This window comes from Aspergillus sydowii, assembly GCF_001890705.1.
Source record: "Aspergillus sydowii CBS 593.65 unplaced genomic scaffold ASPSYscaffold_3, whole genome shotgun sequence".
Classification (NCBI taxonomy): Eukaryota; Fungi; Ascomycota; class Eurotiomycetes; order Eurotiales; family Aspergillaceae; genus Aspergillus; species Aspergillus sydowii.
The window spans coordinates 1007075-1027370 of NW_024467861.1; the positions used below are offsets into that span (position 1 = coordinate 1007075).

Consider the following 20296-nt stretch of genomic DNA (forward strand, 5'->3'; position numbering starts at 1 on the left):
ATGATGCACTCTGTTGCTTGGCCTCTTGGGACTCACGTAATGGCAGGACGCTGGGCCCCAGGATACAGCTCGGCACTGGCAGTGTCGCACTAACTCAATAATGAGAGAGTGGCAATGCGCCCTCAAGTTGCGACTTGCGAGAGTGATTATTATTGATGACTACTGATTCGGGAGCATCGTGCGACAAGACGCCAGGATAAGCGTATCGCCAACAGAGTCGGCCCAATTTAGTTGGTTCCTTGGCGACCCAGCTAGCAGTCGCTAAAATAAGCTAAACAGCGCTGTGACTCTTGATTGACGGGGAGGGCCGTATTTTACGGAGAGAGGCGTTTGGGGTGGGAGAAGACAGATCGCCTGAGCACAGCCATCAATCACATCATTTGGCAAGTCAGGAGAAGGGCAGGCACACATGCCTTTCGCTTTCGCCCATAATCCAAGATCCTGCCTTGCATCCCTGATCGAGGGATCTGATGTAACCTCTCGCCTGGAATCTTCGGTCAATAATAGTCTAATAGGCTGCTCGCTAGCCTGTGTGGGAGAAGCAAGCAGAGCCCAAGCTGATCAGGGGTGTTGTGGAACGTTTCACAGGCTTATCTCCACTAGCATAATTGGTTTAAAGTATGAGACAGGCCAGGTTTCTTTTTATTTTTATTTTTATTTTTTCTGCGAGGTCAAATTTCCGGGCTGGGGCCAGTGAGGGAACAGGTTACAGGTCCAAGCTGGCAAGCATGCAGCTTGCATAACACCGAGGGTGGTCACAGTAAAATACCTCAATTCAGATATGCTTAACACCAGTAAGGTTGGCAACTTGGCATTCCCCCGCGTGGGCTCCACTGGCTCACTTCTTTTCCTTCTTCAGCCGGAGCCCAACCTCGTCCGTTTCTTGTCCTTCTTGGCTGTTATTAATATTATTCCTTTTCCGTCTTTTTGCCAGTTTCGCCCTCGGATCCCCCGGAAAGCCCGGGATCTTTTCATATTGTCGCAGGTAAGACACTCCATATTAATCGCATTATTCACAGTGGACTGGCCAGTCCACTACTGAGCAGGCGGCCCCCAATAACAACCGAATCCGCCGCTCCAGCAGCCCAAGAAGCTTACATTAAAGTAATCCGTTCCTGCCTCTCCACCCGGTCCATCTCGCATAAATCCTCCGTTCTGGTCCTTGTTAGTCACCCCCAAGCCTTCCAAGCCTTTTAGCGACTGCGCGATGGGGAACTGCGCCCAGCCGAGCCCTGGGCGCTGAAACGCCTCGCTCGTATCGTCGCTCCACTCCATAGTGCAGTCCACTCCCTCCTGAGTCCTGTAGTATCTGTGGGCTGTCTGCCGACTCGTCAGGACTCAGTCGTAACTTGTAACTTCAGGATCAGGAAGAGGGAATGGGTGGCGACTAGCGAATGGCGACCGGCGTATATTATTTACCAGTCACTGACTCATATTATTGAAAGCTCAGCGGCTCATACCGGATGTATTACTTTACTCGGAGAATTACTTCTGCCCTGGTCAGCCTGACATTTGGACAAACTGACACAAGCCAGTGGCCAGCGATAACGAGTCGACGAGTGCTTTGGCCCCTCGTCTATTTTTCTCTCAAAAACCCGATTTAATATTAATTATTCTTGACCGTAAAAGTCAAACCAAGACCATCAGACACCACGTGCCCCCTCCTCTCGCAAAGTCTGACAGTCAGCCTTGAGGTCTTCATTCTTGATACTGTACTGGCCCGATAAAGTTTCGATAACCTCATGCCGGTCGGCTAAAGCGGCATCGAGAACTTTCGCCTACCGGAGCCCCATGCCGAAGACGGTAATCATTATTCAGTCAATGAAATAATGTCATTCATTGTGTTGCAATTAATAATAATAACATATTGGTTAAGAAAAAAAAAATAGACTCCATAGAATTAACTTTTCCATGGTCCAGCCATGGCAGCCAGCCATACTTCGGATACTGTGTCCTGTGCGGAATTAACATTGCGGACTGTGCCGACAAAGAGGACGACGACGATGACGACGTGGGCCGCCCCGGTGTTAACAAGTTATTACTTATTGGTAATGGACCACTAATGGTGTGTCATGTATGCATGATACATACTATAAAAAATTCGATCAAGCCGCGATGTAACATGGATCCAACGTTATTATGTTGATCGCGGGATCTTGACTTGAATAGAATTACTGCTACCAAGAGTCAAGTAATATTTTTAAATTATAGTATTAAATAATTGGTCTGTGATTGTGGATAAGTCCTTTACTTGACGACTGAGCTAGTTCTGCCTTACGGCCCTTGGTCTTGCTGTATTTAGCTTGGACATACTGAATCGGTAGTTGGATCCGTTACGGAAATGGCTCTTGAAAACCCCCCAGCTTTGAAAATACACTACTGGGATGTCCCAAAGACCCCCGGATATTCGAATGGGACAGCATATACGCGATGCACATTGCCAAAGGGTCAAGATTCTATATATACTATACAAATATAATTACAGCAAATCGCTAACAATCCGCCCGGCCAAAATACCTCGGGAACGCAACTGTATCCCTTATACTCGACACCCCAGTCAGATATCCCAGGAACCGGTCAAAGCCGAGTCCGAACCCGCCATGCGGCGCAGTCCCCCACCGTCGCAGGTCAGCATACCACTGCAGATGACTGAGGTCTTCTCCTGGGAGAAGGTGGGGATAGTCTTGCTCCTCTGCTGCATTCTCCGCCGACGACTTGATAAGCCCATGCTCGCGCATGTTCTGAATGAGTTCTGGGAGACGGTGTTCCCTTAGCGAGCCGCCGGCGACCTCGCTGACTTCAGGGAGCAGGAGATCGAAGCAGGCGACTGTTTCTGATTCCGCGCTGGCGTTGGCCGACGACGGCGCCATGTAGAATGGTTTGATGGATTTCGGGTAGTCTGTGATGAAGATGGGTTGGCCGTTATTGACGGTGTCGACGAGGTAGCGTTCATGCTCGAGTTGCAGTCCGCCGTCCCAGGTTGGGGCGTACTCAAAGGTCACCTTGCCTTGGGAGACGGCTTCCTGGAGTGCTGCGATAGCGTCTGTGTAGGTAAGACGACGCCATTTGGGCCCGTCCATAAGATTAAGCCAGCGCTGGCGGAGGTCCAGAGTTGCATTTGGCTCAGAAGATTCAGGGTTGACCTCATGCTTTATAGAGAGGATTTCCTGTCCTGCTGGTGTCTCGTAGAGTCGTCGTGTCAGGTCGCGGAGAAGATACTCGACCACGTCGGTTAGGGACTCGAGGCTGGAGAGGAAGTTGACCTCAGCTTCAAGCATGTAAAATTCGCTCAGATGCCGGGGTGTATCGCTCTTCTCGGCCCGGAACATGGGCGCCAGCGTCCAAACATTTCCTAATTCGGCCGCATAGGCTTCTAGATGTAGCTGCGAGGATACGCTCAGGTACTTGGGCGCCCGGAAGAAATGGTCATGTTCCTTGTCCGGAAGACCCGCCACCAGCGTCTCGCGCGGAATTACAGCAAAGGTCTCTCCGGCGCCCTCGCAATCGGACGACGTTATCACCGGTGGGTGGACCTGTATGAACCCGCCATTTGGAGCAGCGCGAAAAACATTCCCAAGCTGGTATAGGCACTCGGATCGGAAACGAGCTAGGAGGGAGTTGAGAGGCGTTCGGAATCGGAGGTGAGGAATCTGTCGGAGGAATTCAGGGCTGTGGTATTTTTTCTGAATAGGGTATGTCTGTTTAAAAAAAAAAAAGAACCGCCTGTCAGTTGATGTCGTTTAGGAGACCACGGCGTGACCAACCTCTGGGTCTGCCTTGCCCACAACGTTCACTGACGTCGCCTGCAGCTCATGGGTCTGCTCCTTGCCAGGTGGACAAGCCTTCCATATGCCAGATATCTCAATTGCGGTCCCAGTTGATAATCTGTAAAACCAATTAGAGAAAATGGAGAAAACTCGCAGAAGGATGCGACATACTCAGCCGCTTGTGCAGGCTTCAAGATCGCCTGTACAGCATCCACGGCAGATCCATCGGAGATCTCTGCAAACGCAAACCGTTTCTGCTTGCGGACCGAACGAATGTAGCCGTGCAGTTTGATTTCCTGGTCCTCGAAACTGCAGGGCTTTTGCTGGCTGTTTCGGAGGACCTGGGCGCACCGGAGAAGTGTCGGACTGGCGCCTGTTGCCGGAGGGCTATGATTCAGCCTGGCGAGGGACGTGACGAAGGTTCGACGCCATGTCAGCATTTCTGATCAACGCGAAACAGACAATTGGCTTTAGAAAAGCGAGAGAGGCTGTCGCGATTGTTTTTGGGTTGAGTCACGGGAGACGAAGATGATTCAGCGGAGATAAGATCTTATCGATAAGACTGCAACGAAAGCATCCCCAGTACAACACTACAGCTACTCCGCATTTCATATTTGAGGTCTATTCATCCTTGATCTGGGATAAATACTCTTGGCAGCATATCAGAGACTGCGAAATAGTAACTAGGCAACAATGGCTAACAATTCACTACACGCCGCCTACCCTCAAGATCATGGTCCAGTACATCGTCAAGGACAGCCTCGTTGTCCCGCTTAGCCTTCAGGCGAGCCAGCTTATGCTTACGTGTGTCTCTCTCCGTCTGACGAGTCACCCACCAAGTGTACGAGTTCGTAAGCCCGCAAAGAGCCACAAGACCCATGGCGAGCCCGAAAGGCAGCTGGTACCGCGGCTCGTACCTGTCCTGGAACATCTGGGGCCCGACTGCGTCACCGATCTGACCATAGCTATTGACAAAGCCGATTGCAAAGGCGGATCCTGTAGCTCCGTTCACTGTCTGAGAGCGCCATGACCACATCATACTGCGAAGCGTTAGTGAGCTGTGTCACAGATCTCGGAGCTCAAAGAAAAGACATACGGAAACCAAGCAACAGATGCGGCATTACCGATCATCATGGCGATATAAACGCCGATGTCGTTTGGGTACGCCACCAGCACTGAGTAACAAGCTATGACGATGACTGTGCACGTAATGGGGAATATGGGAAGTGGGGCTCTTGCTTTGCTGGATGCGAATCCACCGATGATAATAAACACGATGGTCAGAACGGACATGGGGATATTGAGGATCTGTGCTGTCGCGATGTCGCTGAAGCCCATGTTGGCGATGATGGTTGGCTGGTAGAATTTGACCCCACTGCTTCCACTGGTCATGCAAGCCCAGCTGAGGGTGAAGAGCCATAGCCTGCGGTCACGGAACGTCTTGATGACTTCCTTGAAAACGAAGTTCTTTTCGGCTGCCCTGGGGGAGTTTACCGGTAGGCGTGCTTGAAGGAATGCCCTCTCAGTTGGCGACAGCCACTTGGTTGTAGCAGGGACTGGGAAATTTGGTCAGAGGTTCTATCCCGTATACAGATGGGCAACATACAGTCAGGCAAGCAGAACAGGACCACAACTGCTAGGACAATGGTCACAGCTCCCTCAACTATGAACAGCCTGCATACGAGAGTCAGTAAGAGGATACAAAGGTGGGTTTGCTGAACTTTCAAGCATACCATTGCCAGCCAGATACGCCACCAGCCCCAGAGGCGCCATTGAACGCATACGCAAGGACTCCTCCTATAATTCCGGCGACATTCCCGACACTGTCTGTAGGTTGTCAGTTGCATCCTCTGAAGGCATATAATTCTAATACGCACAAATCCAAACCAATCTCACTGCGATTTCGTCAGGCCGGTACCAGTAGGTGAGTTGAAGAATGATAGCGGGAAACATCCCAGCCTCAGTCTGGGAAATGTTAGATATTTTCTCGACGGGACTAGGTTGACAAAGGCTCACCAGTCCGAGCATGAACCTCACAGTATATAGGCCGGCCAGGTTGGTGACTGCCGCAGTGCAAGCTGTGACAATGCCCCTTTTCAAAGGTCAACTTCAGATACCAGCCAGAATCGACATAACCCTCACCAGCTGATCATAATCCGAGATTGCCATCGAGATGGTCTGACTTTCTTCAATATCAGATTGGACGGGATCTCGGCTAGGATGTAGGGCACCTGGAAGCCACGAGTCAGTGTTGTTAAGAATTAGGGAAACGCGTTATTCTGCTCCACTGACAGTAAACAAAACAGTGACCATGCCAAACTGGTCAGAAGTGATTCCCAGTTGCGTCAGGATATTACGATCTGTGCCCTGATTCATGATTCTCGCATTGGAAGCCTGAATCTGTCAGCTGTCACTCCCAACCTCACCGTTGAGAGCACTAACATTATTTTCATCAATCTTCTTCATCAGATAGAGCATGCACAGAAGAGGGACCAGACGCCAGTCTACTCGACGAATCAGCCTCCGCTCTTCGTCGACGGTCAACGCAGTAAGGGCGGCCTCTCGGCTGATCTCATTATCGCTGCCAGGGATCTCAACATCCTTCCCTGTACGCTTCGCTGTTGTGAAGTCATGGTGGGAGGATGGCGCTGTATCGTAAGCTGTCACAGATATGTCATTTGCTTTTGTTGAAGCCATTGTAAGCCGTGAACATGTTCGAAGGTTCTAACATGCACTATGAGGGGGTTGTAACGATATATAACCGTAACAAACCAAGTCCTTCCGACGACCTGAGATATGCATCTATTATATCATCACCGCGAAAAGCACGTTCATAATTTCTGCCAACCAATCTTAACAGCAGACGGTGAGCTGTGGGGATAATACAGACTGGGAGTTGGAGGTGCCAAGGTGGTTGGGATAGAAGATACTCGCGACTATGCTATTGATTAAAAAGGTAGTTGGAGTGTCTCTTGCCGGCCTTGCTTCTGAAGCTCTTTCTGTTCTATTAGGGTTATGTGCTAATTGTATTGGGTATTCGGAGCTCAATAGGGCAGCTCCACACATACAGAGCTACGTATAACATCTTTATTCCTGGTACCTGAATCCATTTTATCTCTGCTAATAAAAGGTGTATAGAGCACGTACTCGACGTGGGGAGCCTTGAAATAGTAGACTGTACTATTCTTCAATGGTATCATCGGCACCGAAAAGCACGTATACATGCAGCTAGCTGATGCCAGCCCGCGCCTTCAATATCGAGCAAGACTATAGTAGGCTCTAGTCTAAATTGACCACTAACAGTGCGGGCGCTACTCCAACTGTCGGAATTATATCCAACATTTGTCAAGGCTGCGAGTCATCATTGCTCCTGGTTGGCGCTCAACCAGCAGATAAATACCGCTCCCCGTGAAGCTTCCACGATAACCCGGGCCACTCTCAACATCTCCAGCATGTCGACGACAGTCACCTGGGTCACCCCTCCCGCCGAGGCCCCGCCGCGTCAGCCCGATATCAACTATGCCCCAGACCCCGACAAGTGGCAGGCCCGCGCTGCCAGACGGGTTGCTGCCGGTGGCCTTCCCTCTCGAGTCCCTGAGGGCTTCCCCGAGCAGTTGGCTGGGGATCTCGTCTGGGAGGGAGACACCCTAGCTGATACCTATGACTGGACGTACGTTCTCAGTCCTAGTCAGTTGGTCGAGGTTGACGCCGCCCTGGCCCATTTCAAATGTAGGTCGTGGCCAACGCCCTTGTCCTCTTATATTGCTGAATACAGATGGACAGCCCTCAACCTCCCCTACGGCTATATTACCCAGGATACCTTTCCCCTCCCTACCCTCCACGCAGAACTGCGCCGTCTCTCTAACGAGCTACACAGCGGACACGGATTCTTCGTCCTCCGTGGCCTAAAAGTCGACGAACACACGCGCGAAGACAACATCATCATTTACACTGGTGTATCCTCCCACATAGCCGCCCAACGAGGCCGGCAAGACCATAAATTCAACGACACCCCGGCAGACGTGGTACTAACACATGTCAAAGATCTCAGCCGCTCTGCTAACAATAGCATCATCGGAAGCCCCGCTTATACAACCGATAAACAGGTGTTTCACACCGACTCGGGGGATATAGTCTCGCTGTTTGCGCTTGAGACGGCGCTGCATGGAGGCGCGAGTAAGCTTACCAGTACATGGCGTGTGTATAATGAGATTGCACGGACACGGCCAGATCTGATTCATACGCTGGCGGAGAGTTGGGATATGGAGGTGTAAGTTATCAACCCTAATACCTCGAGTTTTTCCCCTGGAGTGCTGTTTTGTAACAATTGTGCAGATTCGAAAAGAATGCACCAAAGCCGTGGATGGAGAGGCCTCTTCTCCATCTCCTCCCAGCAACGGATACCGTCCCTCAGAGGGTGTCTCTCCAATATGGGCGACGCTACTTCGTGGGGTTTGGTGCTCTCCCACGCAGCCCTAACATCCCCCCTATCAGCGAAGCTCAGGCGGAAGCACTAGATACATTGCACTTCATCGGTGAAAGGTTCTGTGTGAATACCGAGTTCCAAAGGGGAGATATCCAGTATGTGAACAACCTGGCCGTCTTCCATGCAAGAGACGGGTTTGTGGATAGTGCAGAGAAGCAGTAAGTTTGTTGCAAATTAATCGACCACCTCAGCATAAATCATGATACTGACGTGCTTGCCTGGAATAGACGCCACCTGCTGCGTCTCTGGTTACGAGACCCCGAGAATGCATGGCATACGCCTGAAGTGCTCGCGCCGAGATGGGCTCAGATTTATGAGGGCGTATCGCCAGAATCAGAAGTATTCCCGCTTGAGCCTTTTATCCGTAGCGCGGGGAATAAAGGCCGATGAAGGTTGTTGTTGTATATAAGACGATCACAATTTTAGTACCACAATTGCTGCAGTCGTTTACTCTTTCTAGGTATCTTAGTATCATACACATGGCTTAAGTGTGCACTCAGCAGGAAGGGGCAGTCACCATCACTTGAACAGGAAGGGGCAACAACACATTAGAATGGCAGGAGCAACCTGCCTCATTGCACTTTCCCTGGCGGGAATTAAGAGTATATTACAACAAGAAGGCGTGACCGACAACAGTAGAAAAGTACTACATATGCAATGCAAGCCATAAGCGCCCTAAAGGCTTAATATCGAATTCATCATGACAGTTTGTTTCATATTCAAGCTAAACATGAATTAGGCCAATTTCGATCCTTACACCAAATAAACTTGAAGGGGAGTGGTCGTTAAATAGTAATCAGAAACACAGACACACAGAAACCAAGTAAAGATAAACGCTACCCTCGTTGTTCGTAAGCCTTGCGTTCTTCCTCGATCATCTCAATTGCTTCAACGAGCTCGCCTTTGGCTGCGGCGGCGTAGATTTCCAACCTCTGTCTGCCACCATCCTCTTCGTTCCCGTACCCCATCTGAGACAACGCATTGATGCACTCATCTATCGCACGTCGCTTCTGTTGCTTCTTGGCCTCCTTACTTGTCACATACGGAGCTGACTCCTCTGCATGTGCGCCCAGGGGCGGTGTTTGATGGGATGTTTGCTCTTGCGGCATTTGTGAAAACTGATGGAACGAAGCACGGTGGCGAGGGCCCCCGTGTCGACCACAACCCCGAAGCGAATGGCGTTCAGTGGCCCGCCGTCTTAGCCCCGGCTGAGGCTCGAAAGGATCAATGGACCTTGGGTTCGGCCCGGGTAGCCGTACGGTTGCTGCACGGCGAGGATGGAAATGGCCATGAGGATGGCGGTTATTATGGGGTTCGCGAACCGATGGAGTTGAGTCTGCTTCTGTGGGAGATTCCCGAGCAGGGGTGTTGTACGCCTCTTGCGGAAAAGAACCAGGTATATGATGAGATGGACGAGTAGTACTTCTCGTAGTAGCATCCCCAGACTCTTCTGCGTTAGTGGCATCTCTGCTTCTTGGCGTGGCTGATTGGCCTGCTAACATGTGCGCATCTAACTGCGACACAGGTGGAAATCGGGCTTCCGTTTGGGCAAGCAACATATCATGTGTAGTTTCGTTGTTGGGCTTTGAGCCACTGTTATTGTCTCGCCCAGTACTCGTGGAATCATCAGCTGTATCACGGTGAACAACACCTGAGGTCTGAGGCAAGGAGGTGGTGCCAGTATTTGAGTGCTCAGCAGTCTGGTGCGCTAGTGACGTGATCGGGGTATGGTCAACATATTCAAGGTTGATACAATGTCCATCTATAACGGCCCCTTGCAGCTCTCTTAATCCCGACGTAGCGGCATCATCCGTAGGGAAGGTCAAATAACCAAATCCTGCATGTTTGTTTGTCCTGGAGTCCAAAGGAAGGTAAACATCAACCTCAAGACCCTTAGATGTGAAAACATCCTTGACCATCTTCTCGGTCACGTTGAACCCAAGATTGCCAATGAAGAGTGATCGGGACGGGATGGGTTCAAAATTGCGTGGTTCCGATGATGGCAGGTCAGATGGCGGTTGAGGTACAGCGCCAGAACCGGGGTTGGAATCGAATGGCACTGGTCTCGGGGCATACCAAGACATTGGGAATGGGCGTGGATAAGGTGGACCCCAGAAAGTGGGCGGAGGAGCTTGTGGTGGAATAGTGGCTGGGGATGGTATCGGTCCGAATGGGAAAGCAAATGGCGAAGCTGTGGCATCACGGGGTTGAAAAGAATTTGTTGTGGGATTACCCGGACCGCTTGCTGGAGGGTTGTCGGACTGGGAGTAGTAATTGGGGAAGCCAGTAAAAAAGCCACCCGGCTGCCCTGCCCAGGCGCTTCGAACACTTGATTCAAATGTGTCGAGTAGGCTTTGTCCTATCCCACCAAGCTGCGCACCCATTTCGCGAAATCCATCTAGTGCCTCAAAGGGCGTAGGAATCTCCGGAAAGCGACGAGCATTGCCCGGGCCATTGTCTCGCCTAATGGACTCTGGCAGGTTGTTGAGGGCTGATACCATGGCCTTAACCTGGTCCTCGAATAGCAGGAAAGCATTTCGCATAGAGTCCGTGATATCATTCGGAAGGGCCCTCCTAGCATTCTCCAGGTGCCTTTCGAGCTCCGGAAGTTTTGACCTCACCCCAGAGCTGATGGATTCCGCCGCTTCCATAACACTTCGTATAGCCGAAGCAAATGCTTCCGTTGTCTCCCGTGGGAGATCAGAGGCTGATTCGGCTTGCGGGTTCCTAGACGAGTTGTTCGTAGTGGAATCGTGCCGCGTTTCATTCATTATCCCTGCCATAGCTGCCTCAAACGCGGAGAGCAACGACTCGGGCGCATCGTTCCCGGTCATATTCGCCTCTCCATTGTGGAGGTCCGACTTCTCCTCGCGACTCGTATTGGGCTCCGAAGTTGCGTCACGATCATTTTGGTCGTCCACAACAACTTGAGCATCTGGCGATTCAGGACGCGTCGCCCGATCATCAAATACGAACCTTCTCCAAATATCCGTGATAGACTTCCTGCGTTTAATATCAAACAGATGTATAGTGGTGGGAAAGCCGGTGTCTGTAATTTGCGGGGCCGGTTCGTCAAGGCGCTGGGCGAGTTCGAGGGATGAGCCGACCTAGATGAACTATTAGGCGACGTAAAACAATTTTATTTGGATATGAGGCACCTACCGTGATGGTTTCGCCATCATCCTCATCTAGATAAGTCAACCGGGCCTGCGGGTGTATATAGGCGATTTCATCGTAATCCTCAGCGGCTAACTGCACAAGCCCATGTCGCCGCTGAGGCCCGACGCTCACATCCGTAGCATTGTACAGATCGGAAGCTGTATCTTCGATGATGTCGGGGTGTTGGGAATTATCCTCAAGATCCCTTATCAGAAACGGCTTCAACATCGTTGATAGGACGGGGTCCGCTTGGACCGACAGGACTTAGTTTTCGTCAAAGAACGATAGAATCCAACCTGTGCGAGCGAGCCAGGCGAAATGGTAATGGAATAGTCAAAGTACAAAATGAGAACGGGCGATGGAGGCTTATGGAGGAGATAGAAAGATGCCCGGAGGAGAACAAGGAGAGGCGTGGCGCTGGCGATAGGACTGCTGCCTATGATATCGAAGGCTGTCGTTGGTCTCGTAAAGCTCCCGCTCAGACGGCAGCAAGAGGCAAATTATAGGGGCCGGTCATCGTCACACAGGGTGAAGGTGGTTCACAGGTCAGAAAAATCCAGGCAACAAGATAACTAATCCATGAAGGAGCTTTGAGGAGCTTGAATGGATCGGGAAGCATTCCTCCAGTCCTGCGAAGCTTCGATAATCAACGGCGATTGGATGTACCCCGCGTCTTTATTGGCCACTGGTGGATCAACTGATCACCGATGATGCTGCTTTTCTGGATGCCTGGGAACAGCTTAGCACACTTGAATAGTTTGCATGTGCATGACCGCTTATTTGTGACGCAGGGTCCTTTGAAACCAAAGTTCTGGGCACTCCCTCTTACTTCGCTTGATAAGTAATTGCAGCTTCAGGAGGCTGCTATATTCTTACCACATCTGCATCGCTGCTTTTACATGAAGAGGTTATTCACGTGATCAGACATAAAAGCAGCAAGGCCCCTCCGCGTGTCGGAGCTTGCATTGCGCCTGCGCGAAATCGCAAAGCACTTTGGCAGACCCGATGCAGCGCTTTATTATGGCGGTTTGATCTGACCAGATTCTGCGCTTCCGCTCGTGAAACTCTGTACTACATCAATCGCCAATGGACTCTCCTCAAGGTCATTCCTCCCCACGAGTTCTTATCCCAACCGTGGGACCGACTATACTGGAACCTGCTTAAACGCTCGACACACCGACCCCTGCCCATCGCCAAAAGCGAACTAGAATCACATTCACGTCCAATGGCGGCTGAAGACCCTCATGCACAATCTCTGACCCGCAACGTCCAGCACGTCGTTCTTGGCAATCTTCGTTTCCAAACCTGGTACCAATCCATCTACCCAGAAGGCCTCGTCAGCAAAGAGACAAAGACGCTCTACGTCTGCCGGTGGTGTTTTCGGTATGCATGCGATATAGGCACCCACGCAAGCCATACGAAACTCTGCCCTCACCGAACGACTCCCCCGGGGACAAAGGTCTACGACCACGGAGGCTATTCCGTTTGGGAAGTTGACGGCGCAGACTACAAACTTTTCGGGCAGAACCTCTCCCTCTTCGCGAAGCTTTTCCTCGACCACAAATCAGTGTTTTTCGACGTTGTGTCCTTTCTCTATTACATCCTGGTATTTACCGACAAGAATAACAATGACCCGAACGAGACATACCACATCCTCGGCTTTTTCTCCAAGGAGAAGCTCTCGTGGGACGCGAATAACCTAGCTTGTATTCTCGTCTTTCCACCATACCAACATAAGCAGCTAGGGAAACTGCTGATGGGCGTAAGCTACAAAATTAGCGGCTGGGAGCAGGATAGCAGCCTAATCGGCGGCCCAGAGCGGCCGCTTAGTGAAATGGGCCGCAGGAGCTATGATCGATTCTGGGAGGAGCGAATAGCGAGATATCTTGTTTCATATTCTCCCAGTGCGAACGCTGCCGGTCCGACGCAGTCGGAACAGACCAAGTCGCAGAAGCCCGCCACGAACAAGGGCCGTAAGAAACACGCCCACGAACTCATGACGGTTCAAGATATTGGCCTGGCTACAGGCATGTTAACAGAAGATGTGATCACCGCATTGCGTGGTCTAGGGGCTCTTGAGCCGGCAAGTCCCTCTAAAACACGCAAAAGGACACAATCCGGTGCCGGAGAGAGCGATGCACCCCCATTTGTTGTTCGAAAGTCTAAGGTACTGGAGTGGGCTAAGGCCCATAAGGTTCCCATTCGGGACCCTGTTAGACCAGAAGGCTCTGTTCAGCGTAATTCAGAGACGGTGGGAAGCCGGAAGATGGAGATTTCAGATAGTGATGATGACGAGTGATGCCATTGTTTGTGCTTGTATGTTTGCCATAACATAGGCAGCGCGATTATCAACGGTCTGAATGATATTTTTACAACTCCGTCAGTCGTTTGACTCGCCTGCCTAATTGCATGATAACGTTCACCCTCGCCGCTTGCTGCGTTCCCTTCTGTATCCAGTAGTGCTCGTCTAAAGGTATAGGCAACAATAATGATTGTATCAGAATTAGATTGGTATTGTTACATACCACTATTCGAGTTATTCAATACATTTTAGGCAGAAGCTATCATAGAGACATCTCCTGAATGGTATGATTTTTGGATCTATATTTTGTACGTGACCTCCTTACTCCATGCCGCCGGGCCCACCTTGTTTGCCCATCTGCCTGGCCTTCAGGAGCTCATCACAAAGAAGAAGGTTCGAGGCGATACCCGCACTGGAAGCGACACAGTTTCGCAGAACGCGGAACGAGTCGAACACGCCCTCCTGCACAGGATCCATAGGCTCACCGGTAGTCAGGTCCAGACCGACGGTGTTGCCATCGGCCTGCTCCTCCTGCAGCACTGCCAGAGAGTCCTGGATGTCGTGGCCAGAGTTCTCGGCGAGGATCTTGGGGATGATCAAAAGAGCATCAGCGAATGCCTCAACACCCCACTTAGCCTTACCCTTGACGGATTTGCGGAATTCGTCGGAGGAAAGGTGGGCATGGCAGGCAACCTGGAAAGCTCCCGCACCAGGAATAACACAGCCATCGACGATTGTGTTGTACACTGACCGAAGACCGTCCCGAACGGCATCCTTAACCTGTGCAATAGTGTGTCCGTTGGGGCCCTTGATAAGAAGGGTTACCGACTTAGGATCCTTGACCTCCTCAACGAATGTGTATTTCTCCTCTCCGAGCTGGTGTTCGTAGACGAGCCCAGCCCACCCAAGGACATCGGGCGTGAGATCCTCCACGCTGTTTTGGGCGATACCTCCGCAAATAAGTTGGAGACGCTCCATGTTTCTGCGCTTCGCTCTCCGAAGAGCCATGATACCGTTCTTCACCAAGACGTCCAAGCTCAGGGGGTCAATTCCCTTCTGGTTGATGATAACAAAGCCCTTCTTAGGGTCATCGCCGCAGACCTGCTTCTTAAGTTCCACAATCTTCTGTAGCTTCGAATCCACAAATTTGCGCTCGCTCTCCACAAGCTTATCCCTCTGCTCGGCGGATGAATAGTAGAATCCGGAGTTAATCTCTGACTTCTCGTACTCGAGACTGACATTAAGGGTGAGGATAAAGGCGTTTTCGACTCGCTTCGGCATATCAGGATGTCTAGCACCGTGGTCCAGTGCAAGACCACGGATAAGCTGCGTGTCGGAAGAGGTGCGGTGCTGCATAGTCATGATCTCAACCATGTGCAGATCAGGCTTCTCTGGAGGTCGGTGAATAGAAAGTACGGCATCAACGATGGCGGGTGTAAGTTTTTCGGCGAGCGCGCCATTCAACTTTGTGCTAAGCGATGTTCGAGCAACGGAAAGAAGAAGTTCGCGGTCAATTGCCCGTTCGATCTTGAATTTGTCTAGGAACTGTTCACCAGATTGATTAGTGTTGCTCAGACCTCCAGTATGACCATCCTCCTTACCTTCAGAGCCTCGTCCTTTGCGATCTCATAACCGTCCGTGATTACTCTGGGGTGCAAGCCTTCAGAAATATGACGGTCCGCCTGTCTCAGAAGTTCTCCGACCAGCAATACAACCGATGTCGTTCCGTCACCTGTGATATCATCTTGAGCAGTTGCAGCACGAGCGATCATAACCTTCTCGATGATTAATATGGGAGAGCGTCGTCAGAAAGAAAGGAAGGTCTTACGGCCGTGGGGTTTTGGATTTGCTATTTTTGTTAGTTACTTCTTCAAGAGACTCGGGGCTCCAAAACTCAGCGTACCATCTCTCTCAGCAGAACGTTCCCATCTTTCGTCAATTTGATCTGTTTAGAGAATTGTTAGAGTTGTTATTTCTTCCAATGGGACCGATAATTCGTACACCACCAGCACCGTCCACCAGCCTAATATTTGTTAGTTTAGAGCCACTTTGATATCTGAAGCTTTGAGACGTACATCTTCAAGGTCCCGGACGGACCGAGGTTCGACTTCAGCACATCTTGAAGGCCCTCACCAGCACTGATGTTCACCTTCAAGGCCTCCGCTCTCCGCTGTACCCTGTTAGTCTCTGCACAAGCACTGAGGGGCATTTCTCCATACCCTCGACTCCGCCTTGGGGTTCAGCAGCTGCGTTGCCGACATATCTGCAGAGGAAAAAAAAAGGAGCAAGAAGCAGATATATCCAGAAGAACGTTATAGAACAAAGAGAACGAGAATAGATAGAAAAGGGCTCACTGCTGCGAAAGTGTAGCCGCACACCCCGTAGTGGTAGCCGTCGAATGCGGTGAGCGCGTGGTTTTGGCAAAAAGCCCACATTCGGGAATCTTACTAGCGCCGGGTGTGAAAAAAAAAGAGCTCCGACAGTTCGACTCTGCAAATCTACCCTCGAGGCACTTTTGTCAATTCCCACGCCGGCCGAAAGCAGGTCTACAGCCTCAAAGTTCTGCGAAAGTCAAAGGGGGATCCGATTAAATATTTCTGATTGTGCTATATATTTAGTACTACAGGCTTTTACCCACTTTCGCAATGGCCGACTTCATTCTTTTCGAGGGCCCTATGGGTTACTCGCTTTTCAACGTCGCCCACAAGGGTGATTCCGTGGGACATAACCTGAAGGAGGTCCAGGAAGGTGTCGATGACCTGGCTAAGTTTGGAAAGATGGTCCAACTTTCCAGTTTCCTCCCCTTTGAGTACGCTCTTTAGTCTCTCGCTTCTCTGCGATCCGCGACTGACCAATTCGTAGGAACAACAAGCAGGCTTTGAGCGAGATCAACGATATTTCAGAGGGTGTCGCTTCTGAAACGCTTGTCTCTTTCCTCGAAATGAATCTTCCCAAGCCGAGCAAAAAGAAGAAGGTTGTTCTGGGACTCGCGGATAAAAATTTGGCCACCAGCATCAAGTCAGCATTCTCTTTCGTCGACTGCGAAACCGGTGATACCAGCGAGGTTGTCCAGGATATGCTCCGCGGTGTAAGACTCCATGCTAGCAAATTGCTGAAGCAGCTGCGAGAGGGCGATATGGACACTGCTCAACTCGGTCTTGGTCACGCCTACTCTCGCGCTAAGGTTAAGTTCTCGGTTCAGCGCGACGACAACCACATCATCCAGGCCATTGCTATCCTTGACCAACTCGACAAGGCTATCAACACTTTCTCCATGAGGGTGCGAGAATGGTACTCTTGGCACTTCCCGGAACTCATCAAGATCGTGTCAGACAACCAACGATACGCTCAGCTTGCCCTTTTCATCAAGGACAAGAAGACTCTGACCGAAGAGAGCCTGCATGATGTTGCCGCCCTTGTGGAAGATGATGAGGGTGTTGCCCAAAGCATCATCGACGCCGCCAAGCGCAGTATGGGCCAGGATATCTCAGAATCCGACATGGAGAACGTTATCTCATTCGCGCAACGAGTCGTCAGCCTTTCCAAATACCGCAAGTCTCTCCACTCTTACCTGGTTTCTAAGATGAATGTGGTCGCTCCCAACCTTGCTGCTCTGATCGGAGATATCGTTGGTGCTCGCCTTATCTCTCACGCTGGAAGCTTGACCAACCTATCCAAGTACCCCGCTTCCACAGTCCAGATTTTGGGTGCTGAGAAGGCTCTTTTCAGAGCGTTGAAGACCAAGGGAAACACTCCTAAGTACGGACTTTTGTACCACTCCTCCTTCATTGGCAAAGCTGGTCCCAAGAACAAGGGCCGCATTTCCCGTTTCTTGGCCAACAAGTGTTCCATCGCCTCTCGAATTGACAACTTCAGCGAGGAGCCGACAACAAAATACGGCGATGCTCTCAAGAAGCAGGTTGAAGAGCGCCTTGAATTCTACGCGACCGGTGCCCCACCCACTAAGAACGAAGTTGCTATGGTATGTCTACCTAGATTCAATTCTATACAAACCAACCCACCCGTCCCCCCACCTCCTTTGTGTATCTGAATAAGTGAGGTAACTAACCATCACTAGAAAAACGCTATGGACTCTGTCTTGGCTGGTATGGACGTTGATGGCGAAGACAGCGATGCCGAGATGAAGGATGTCGACGAGAAGAAGGAAAAGAAGGAGAAGAAGGAAAAGAAAAAGGAAAAGAAGGACAAGGGCGAGAAGGAAGAGAAGAAGAAGAAGCGCAAGTCCGACGCCGGCGAGTCGGAAAAGAAGAAGCGGAAGCACGACGCCGATGCAGAGCCTTCCAAGAAGAAGAAGAAGGTCTAAAGACACTATTTCTTGGGATAGGAGGGCGTCTTATCGCGGCGTTGTAGGGTTGCTTTGTTTCTTTTTTCTTCTGGTTTCCCCATTGTCTGTTTCAGTTTGTTCCTACATGATCTGATGGGTTTTACATTTCTGTAAATTATGCGATTTAGGCCTACGCCTTCCAAAACTTGGGTTTCAGCTACAGAATATTACCTTTGAATCTTCTATTTTTGTCCCACATAAACCTGATTGCTAGCAGCCCGGAACCTTCTCGGGCGGAAAACTGGCGTCCCCTCTTCAACGGAGACACACCCTCAGCAAATTGTGCCTTCCTTGCTTCCTCACTGAGCTTACAATGGCGAGACTATTCCTGTCCCCGTTTCTTTGCTCTTTGTAACGATGCCATTACTTATTGAGAGGCACTTATAGGGGGCGAAGTTGCGCTTAAATAGGATGCTATTTTCCATCAGTGCCCCTCAGCAGTCTCAGCCCCGCGACGATGATGGCACCGAAGTTGTCATTGCAGTTCAACTCCTCGTTTGTTGAACAAGAATCGCCCGAAGTGCTGAGTGACTTTGATCAGTCCACGTCCCCAGAATCCAGTCCCTCCATAGCCAGCCCTTACGAAACCAGGGCCCAGGACTGGGGTGACCATGGAAGTTACAGTCCTCGAGCGGTGGTAGCTAGCCGCTTTGGTGAACTGGCAATACGGGGCGATTTCCAGCTCCCCGATCGCAGTCTCCACCAAGCCAACCTTCTTCCTTTTCACCAGACAAACGGCTTTTCAACGCAATATTCTGATCTTCATGGCGCTCATGACATGAACGAGTTGGCCCCTTCAGCAGCAATACAGCGCCATTCCCCACATCCACCTTCGCTTGACGACCATGCTCCTCCTACCTCGGACTCAGTCGCCAACGCTGAGTCCCATCCCCAACCGGCTGAACCTGTGAGAAATTCAAGACAACTGTCTAAAAGTCCCCGGAAAAAGAAGCGAACTACAAGTGTTCCTGTATCTATAAAGGCGGCAAGAGGACGCAGCTCTAACGACTCATCATCACTTCCTGGGGGTTCGGACCATGATTTACTTACATGGAGCGACTCCGAAATCACCGGCCACATTCCAACGGATCCTGATGATGATGGGTACGGGATCAACGGCATAGGCTTCAAGCCCACCGCTGCGATTGCTTGGTCTAGATCGCAGAAAAGACAGAAGCAGGTTGCAGAATGGAAAAGCCGAGAAGCAAAAGAAGCGCGGGAGAGGCGAAGAGAACGGCGGGTTGGCAACGATTTGGATAAGTTGCGAACGGTTCAGTCAGGCTCTATACAGAAGAAGGTCAAATTCGACGTATGAGCAAGTTCTTCTACCGATTTTTTGGGCATATTCATTTCTATCATCTCTACGTCCAGCGGGCTTTTGGTATACGGTACAAAGGCGTTCAACAGCGGGAATACTTGGATCAGTCAGAACGGGAGCAGGCTCTTGAATCATGAATTAAGCAGATTGGCGTTTAGGAAATAAGGGCTTATATACATTATAAAAGTACATCCCAACATAATATACAATATGGGTCAAACTCCGTGACTCCATGCAAAGTGCAAAAGCTCTACCAAAATTTGTAGTTTGCTAAATTCGTCCAACTCTTGCGTTTCCTCTCTTCTTCCGCTAAGCGGGCAGCCTCTGCAACCTGCTGTTCCTTTTCACGCTGCTTCTTAATCTTCAACTCCTTCATCAGTTCCACGGCTTGTTTCATTCCGTCCAATTCTTGTATCCGGCGGCGTTGGCAGAACTCATGGGCTGCGAGAGACGTGATAGCGAAGATACCGACAGCCCAATTACACGCAGACCATATAGAACGCTTTCCTATACAAATTTGAAGGTTAGATTCAACCAATTCAACTCATACAATGGCAGTTTGGTATATTTACCCCCCAGAACACCCCTCACCCCGCCAACGCCGAAACCAGCGCCAATGCCGAGTAGCAGAGAGTCGCGCGCACATGGCGCTTTGTAGAACGATGCCGCATCTTTCAGCGACATTGATTTCATAGCCTCCGTGACGGTAATATCATTCGCTTTCTTTCCAGACGCCGTCGGCAGCATGTTCGCTGACTCGTCCGGGTTTCCAAATGCTTCCCATAATTTCCCGACTTGCGACTGTGGGCGCTCATACTTTGGTTTCGACTTCGATAATTGCTCCGATGGTTGCTCACCCGCATTTTCGGTTGGAACGGATTCCGTATTTTGTCGCGTATCGTCAGCCATATTGAATTGC

At 50.7% G+C, this 20296-nt stretch overlaps 9 protein-coding genes across 9 annotated transcripts; 4 read left to right on the forward strand and 5 right to left on the reverse strand.

Moving 5' to 3' along the window:
* Positions 1 to 2291: 2291 nt before the first annotated feature.
* Positions 2292 to 4306, reverse strand: ASPSYDRAFT_42453 (asparagine--tRNA ligase SLM5). Its single transcript, XM_040846460.1, has 3 exons — positions 3939 to 4306; positions 3765 to 3885; positions 2292 to 3698 (listed from the first exon to the last, which is right to left on the reverse strand). Exons 1-3 carry the CDS (start codon positions 4205 to 4207, stop codon positions 2493 to 2495), a joined length of 1596 nt encoding a protein of 531 aa, XP_040704485.1. The 5' UTR covers positions 4208 to 4306; the 3' UTR covers positions 2292 to 2492.
* An 82-nt stretch (positions 4307 to 4388) lies between these two features.
* ASPSYDRAFT_130325 (uncharacterized protein) lies at positions 4389 to 6464 on the reverse strand (the record flags this gene model as incomplete). The annotated part of the gene is made up of 10 exons (XM_040840557.1): positions 4389 to 4417; positions 4491 to 4807; positions 4864 to 5323; positions 5374 to 5441; positions 5501 to 5594; positions 5645 to 5732; positions 5784 to 5859; positions 5910 to 5998; positions 6060 to 6161; positions 6210 to 6464. The coding sequence occupies 10 exons, from the start codon at positions 6462 to 6464 to the stop codon at positions 4389 to 4391; spliced, it is 1578 nt and encodes a 525-aa protein (XP_040704486.1).
* A 755-nt stretch (positions 6465 to 7219) lies between these two features.
* Positions 7220 to 8643, forward strand: ASPSYDRAFT_148243 (TauD/TfdA family dioxygenase; the record flags this gene model as incomplete). The annotated part of the gene is made up of 4 exons (XM_040841795.1): positions 7220 to 7496; positions 7551 to 8037; positions 8103 to 8411; positions 8481 to 8643. 4 exons carry the CDS (start codon positions 7220 to 7222, stop codon positions 8641 to 8643), a joined length of 1236 nt encoding a protein of 411 aa, XP_040704487.1.
* Positions 8644 to 8807: 164 nt separating this feature from the next.
* Positions 8808 to 11401, reverse strand: ASPSYDRAFT_756242 (uncharacterized protein). The gene has a single exon (XM_040850808.1). It carries the CDS (start codon positions 11085 to 11087, stop codon positions 9090 to 9092), a length of 1998 nt encoding a protein of 665 aa, XP_040704488.1. The 5' UTR covers positions 11088 to 11401; the 3' UTR covers positions 8808 to 9089.
* Positions 11402 to 12637: 1236 nt separating this feature from the next.
* ASPSYDRAFT_87262 (putative histone acetyltransferase (MysT1)) lies at positions 12638 to 13711 on the forward strand (the record flags this gene model as incomplete). Its single annotated transcript, XM_040851808.1, has 1 exon — positions 12638 to 13711. One exon carries the CDS (start codon positions 12638 to 12640, stop codon positions 13709 to 13711), a length of 1074 nt encoding a protein of 357 aa, XP_040704489.1.
* Positions 13712 to 14035: 324 nt separating this feature from the next.
* On the reverse strand, positions 14036 to 15975 carry ASPSYDRAFT_147509 (chaperonin-containing T-complex subunit CCT6; the record flags this gene model as incomplete). Its single annotated transcript, XM_040841724.1, has 7 exons — positions 14036 to 15259; positions 15316 to 15489; positions 15543 to 15563; positions 15618 to 15659; positions 15716 to 15737; positions 15790 to 15884; positions 15934 to 15975. The coding sequence occupies 7 exons, from the start codon at positions 15973 to 15975 to the stop codon at positions 14036 to 14038; spliced, it is 1620 nt and encodes a 539-aa protein (XP_040704490.1).
* Positions 15976 to 16197: 222 nt separating this feature from the next.
* sik1 (snoRNP complex protein NOP56) lies at positions 16198 to 18224 on the forward strand. Its single transcript, XM_040846461.1, has 3 exons — positions 16198 to 16523; positions 16577 to 17696; positions 17793 to 18224. The coding sequence occupies exons 1-3, from the start codon at positions 16360 to 16362 to the stop codon at positions 18036 to 18038; spliced, it is 1530 nt and encodes a 509-aa protein (XP_040704491.1). The 5' UTR covers positions 16198 to 16359; the 3' UTR covers positions 18039 to 18224.
* On the forward strand, positions 18142 to 19629 carry ASPSYDRAFT_756507 (uncharacterized protein). Its single transcript, XM_040850810.1, has one exon. The coding sequence runs from the start codon at positions 18517 to 18519 to the stop codon at positions 19372 to 19374; it is 858 nt and encodes a 285-aa protein (XP_040704492.1). The 5' UTR covers positions 18142 to 18516; the 3' UTR covers positions 19375 to 19629.
* Positions 19628 to 20286, reverse strand: ASPSYDRAFT_29214 (COX20 family protein; the record flags this gene model as incomplete). Its single annotated transcript, XM_040844615.1, has 2 exons — positions 19628 to 19884; positions 19950 to 20286. The coding sequence occupies 2 exons, from the start codon at positions 20284 to 20286 to the stop codon at positions 19628 to 19630; spliced, it is 594 nt and encodes a 197-aa protein (XP_040704493.1).
* Positions 20287 to 20296: the final 10 nt, after the last annotated feature.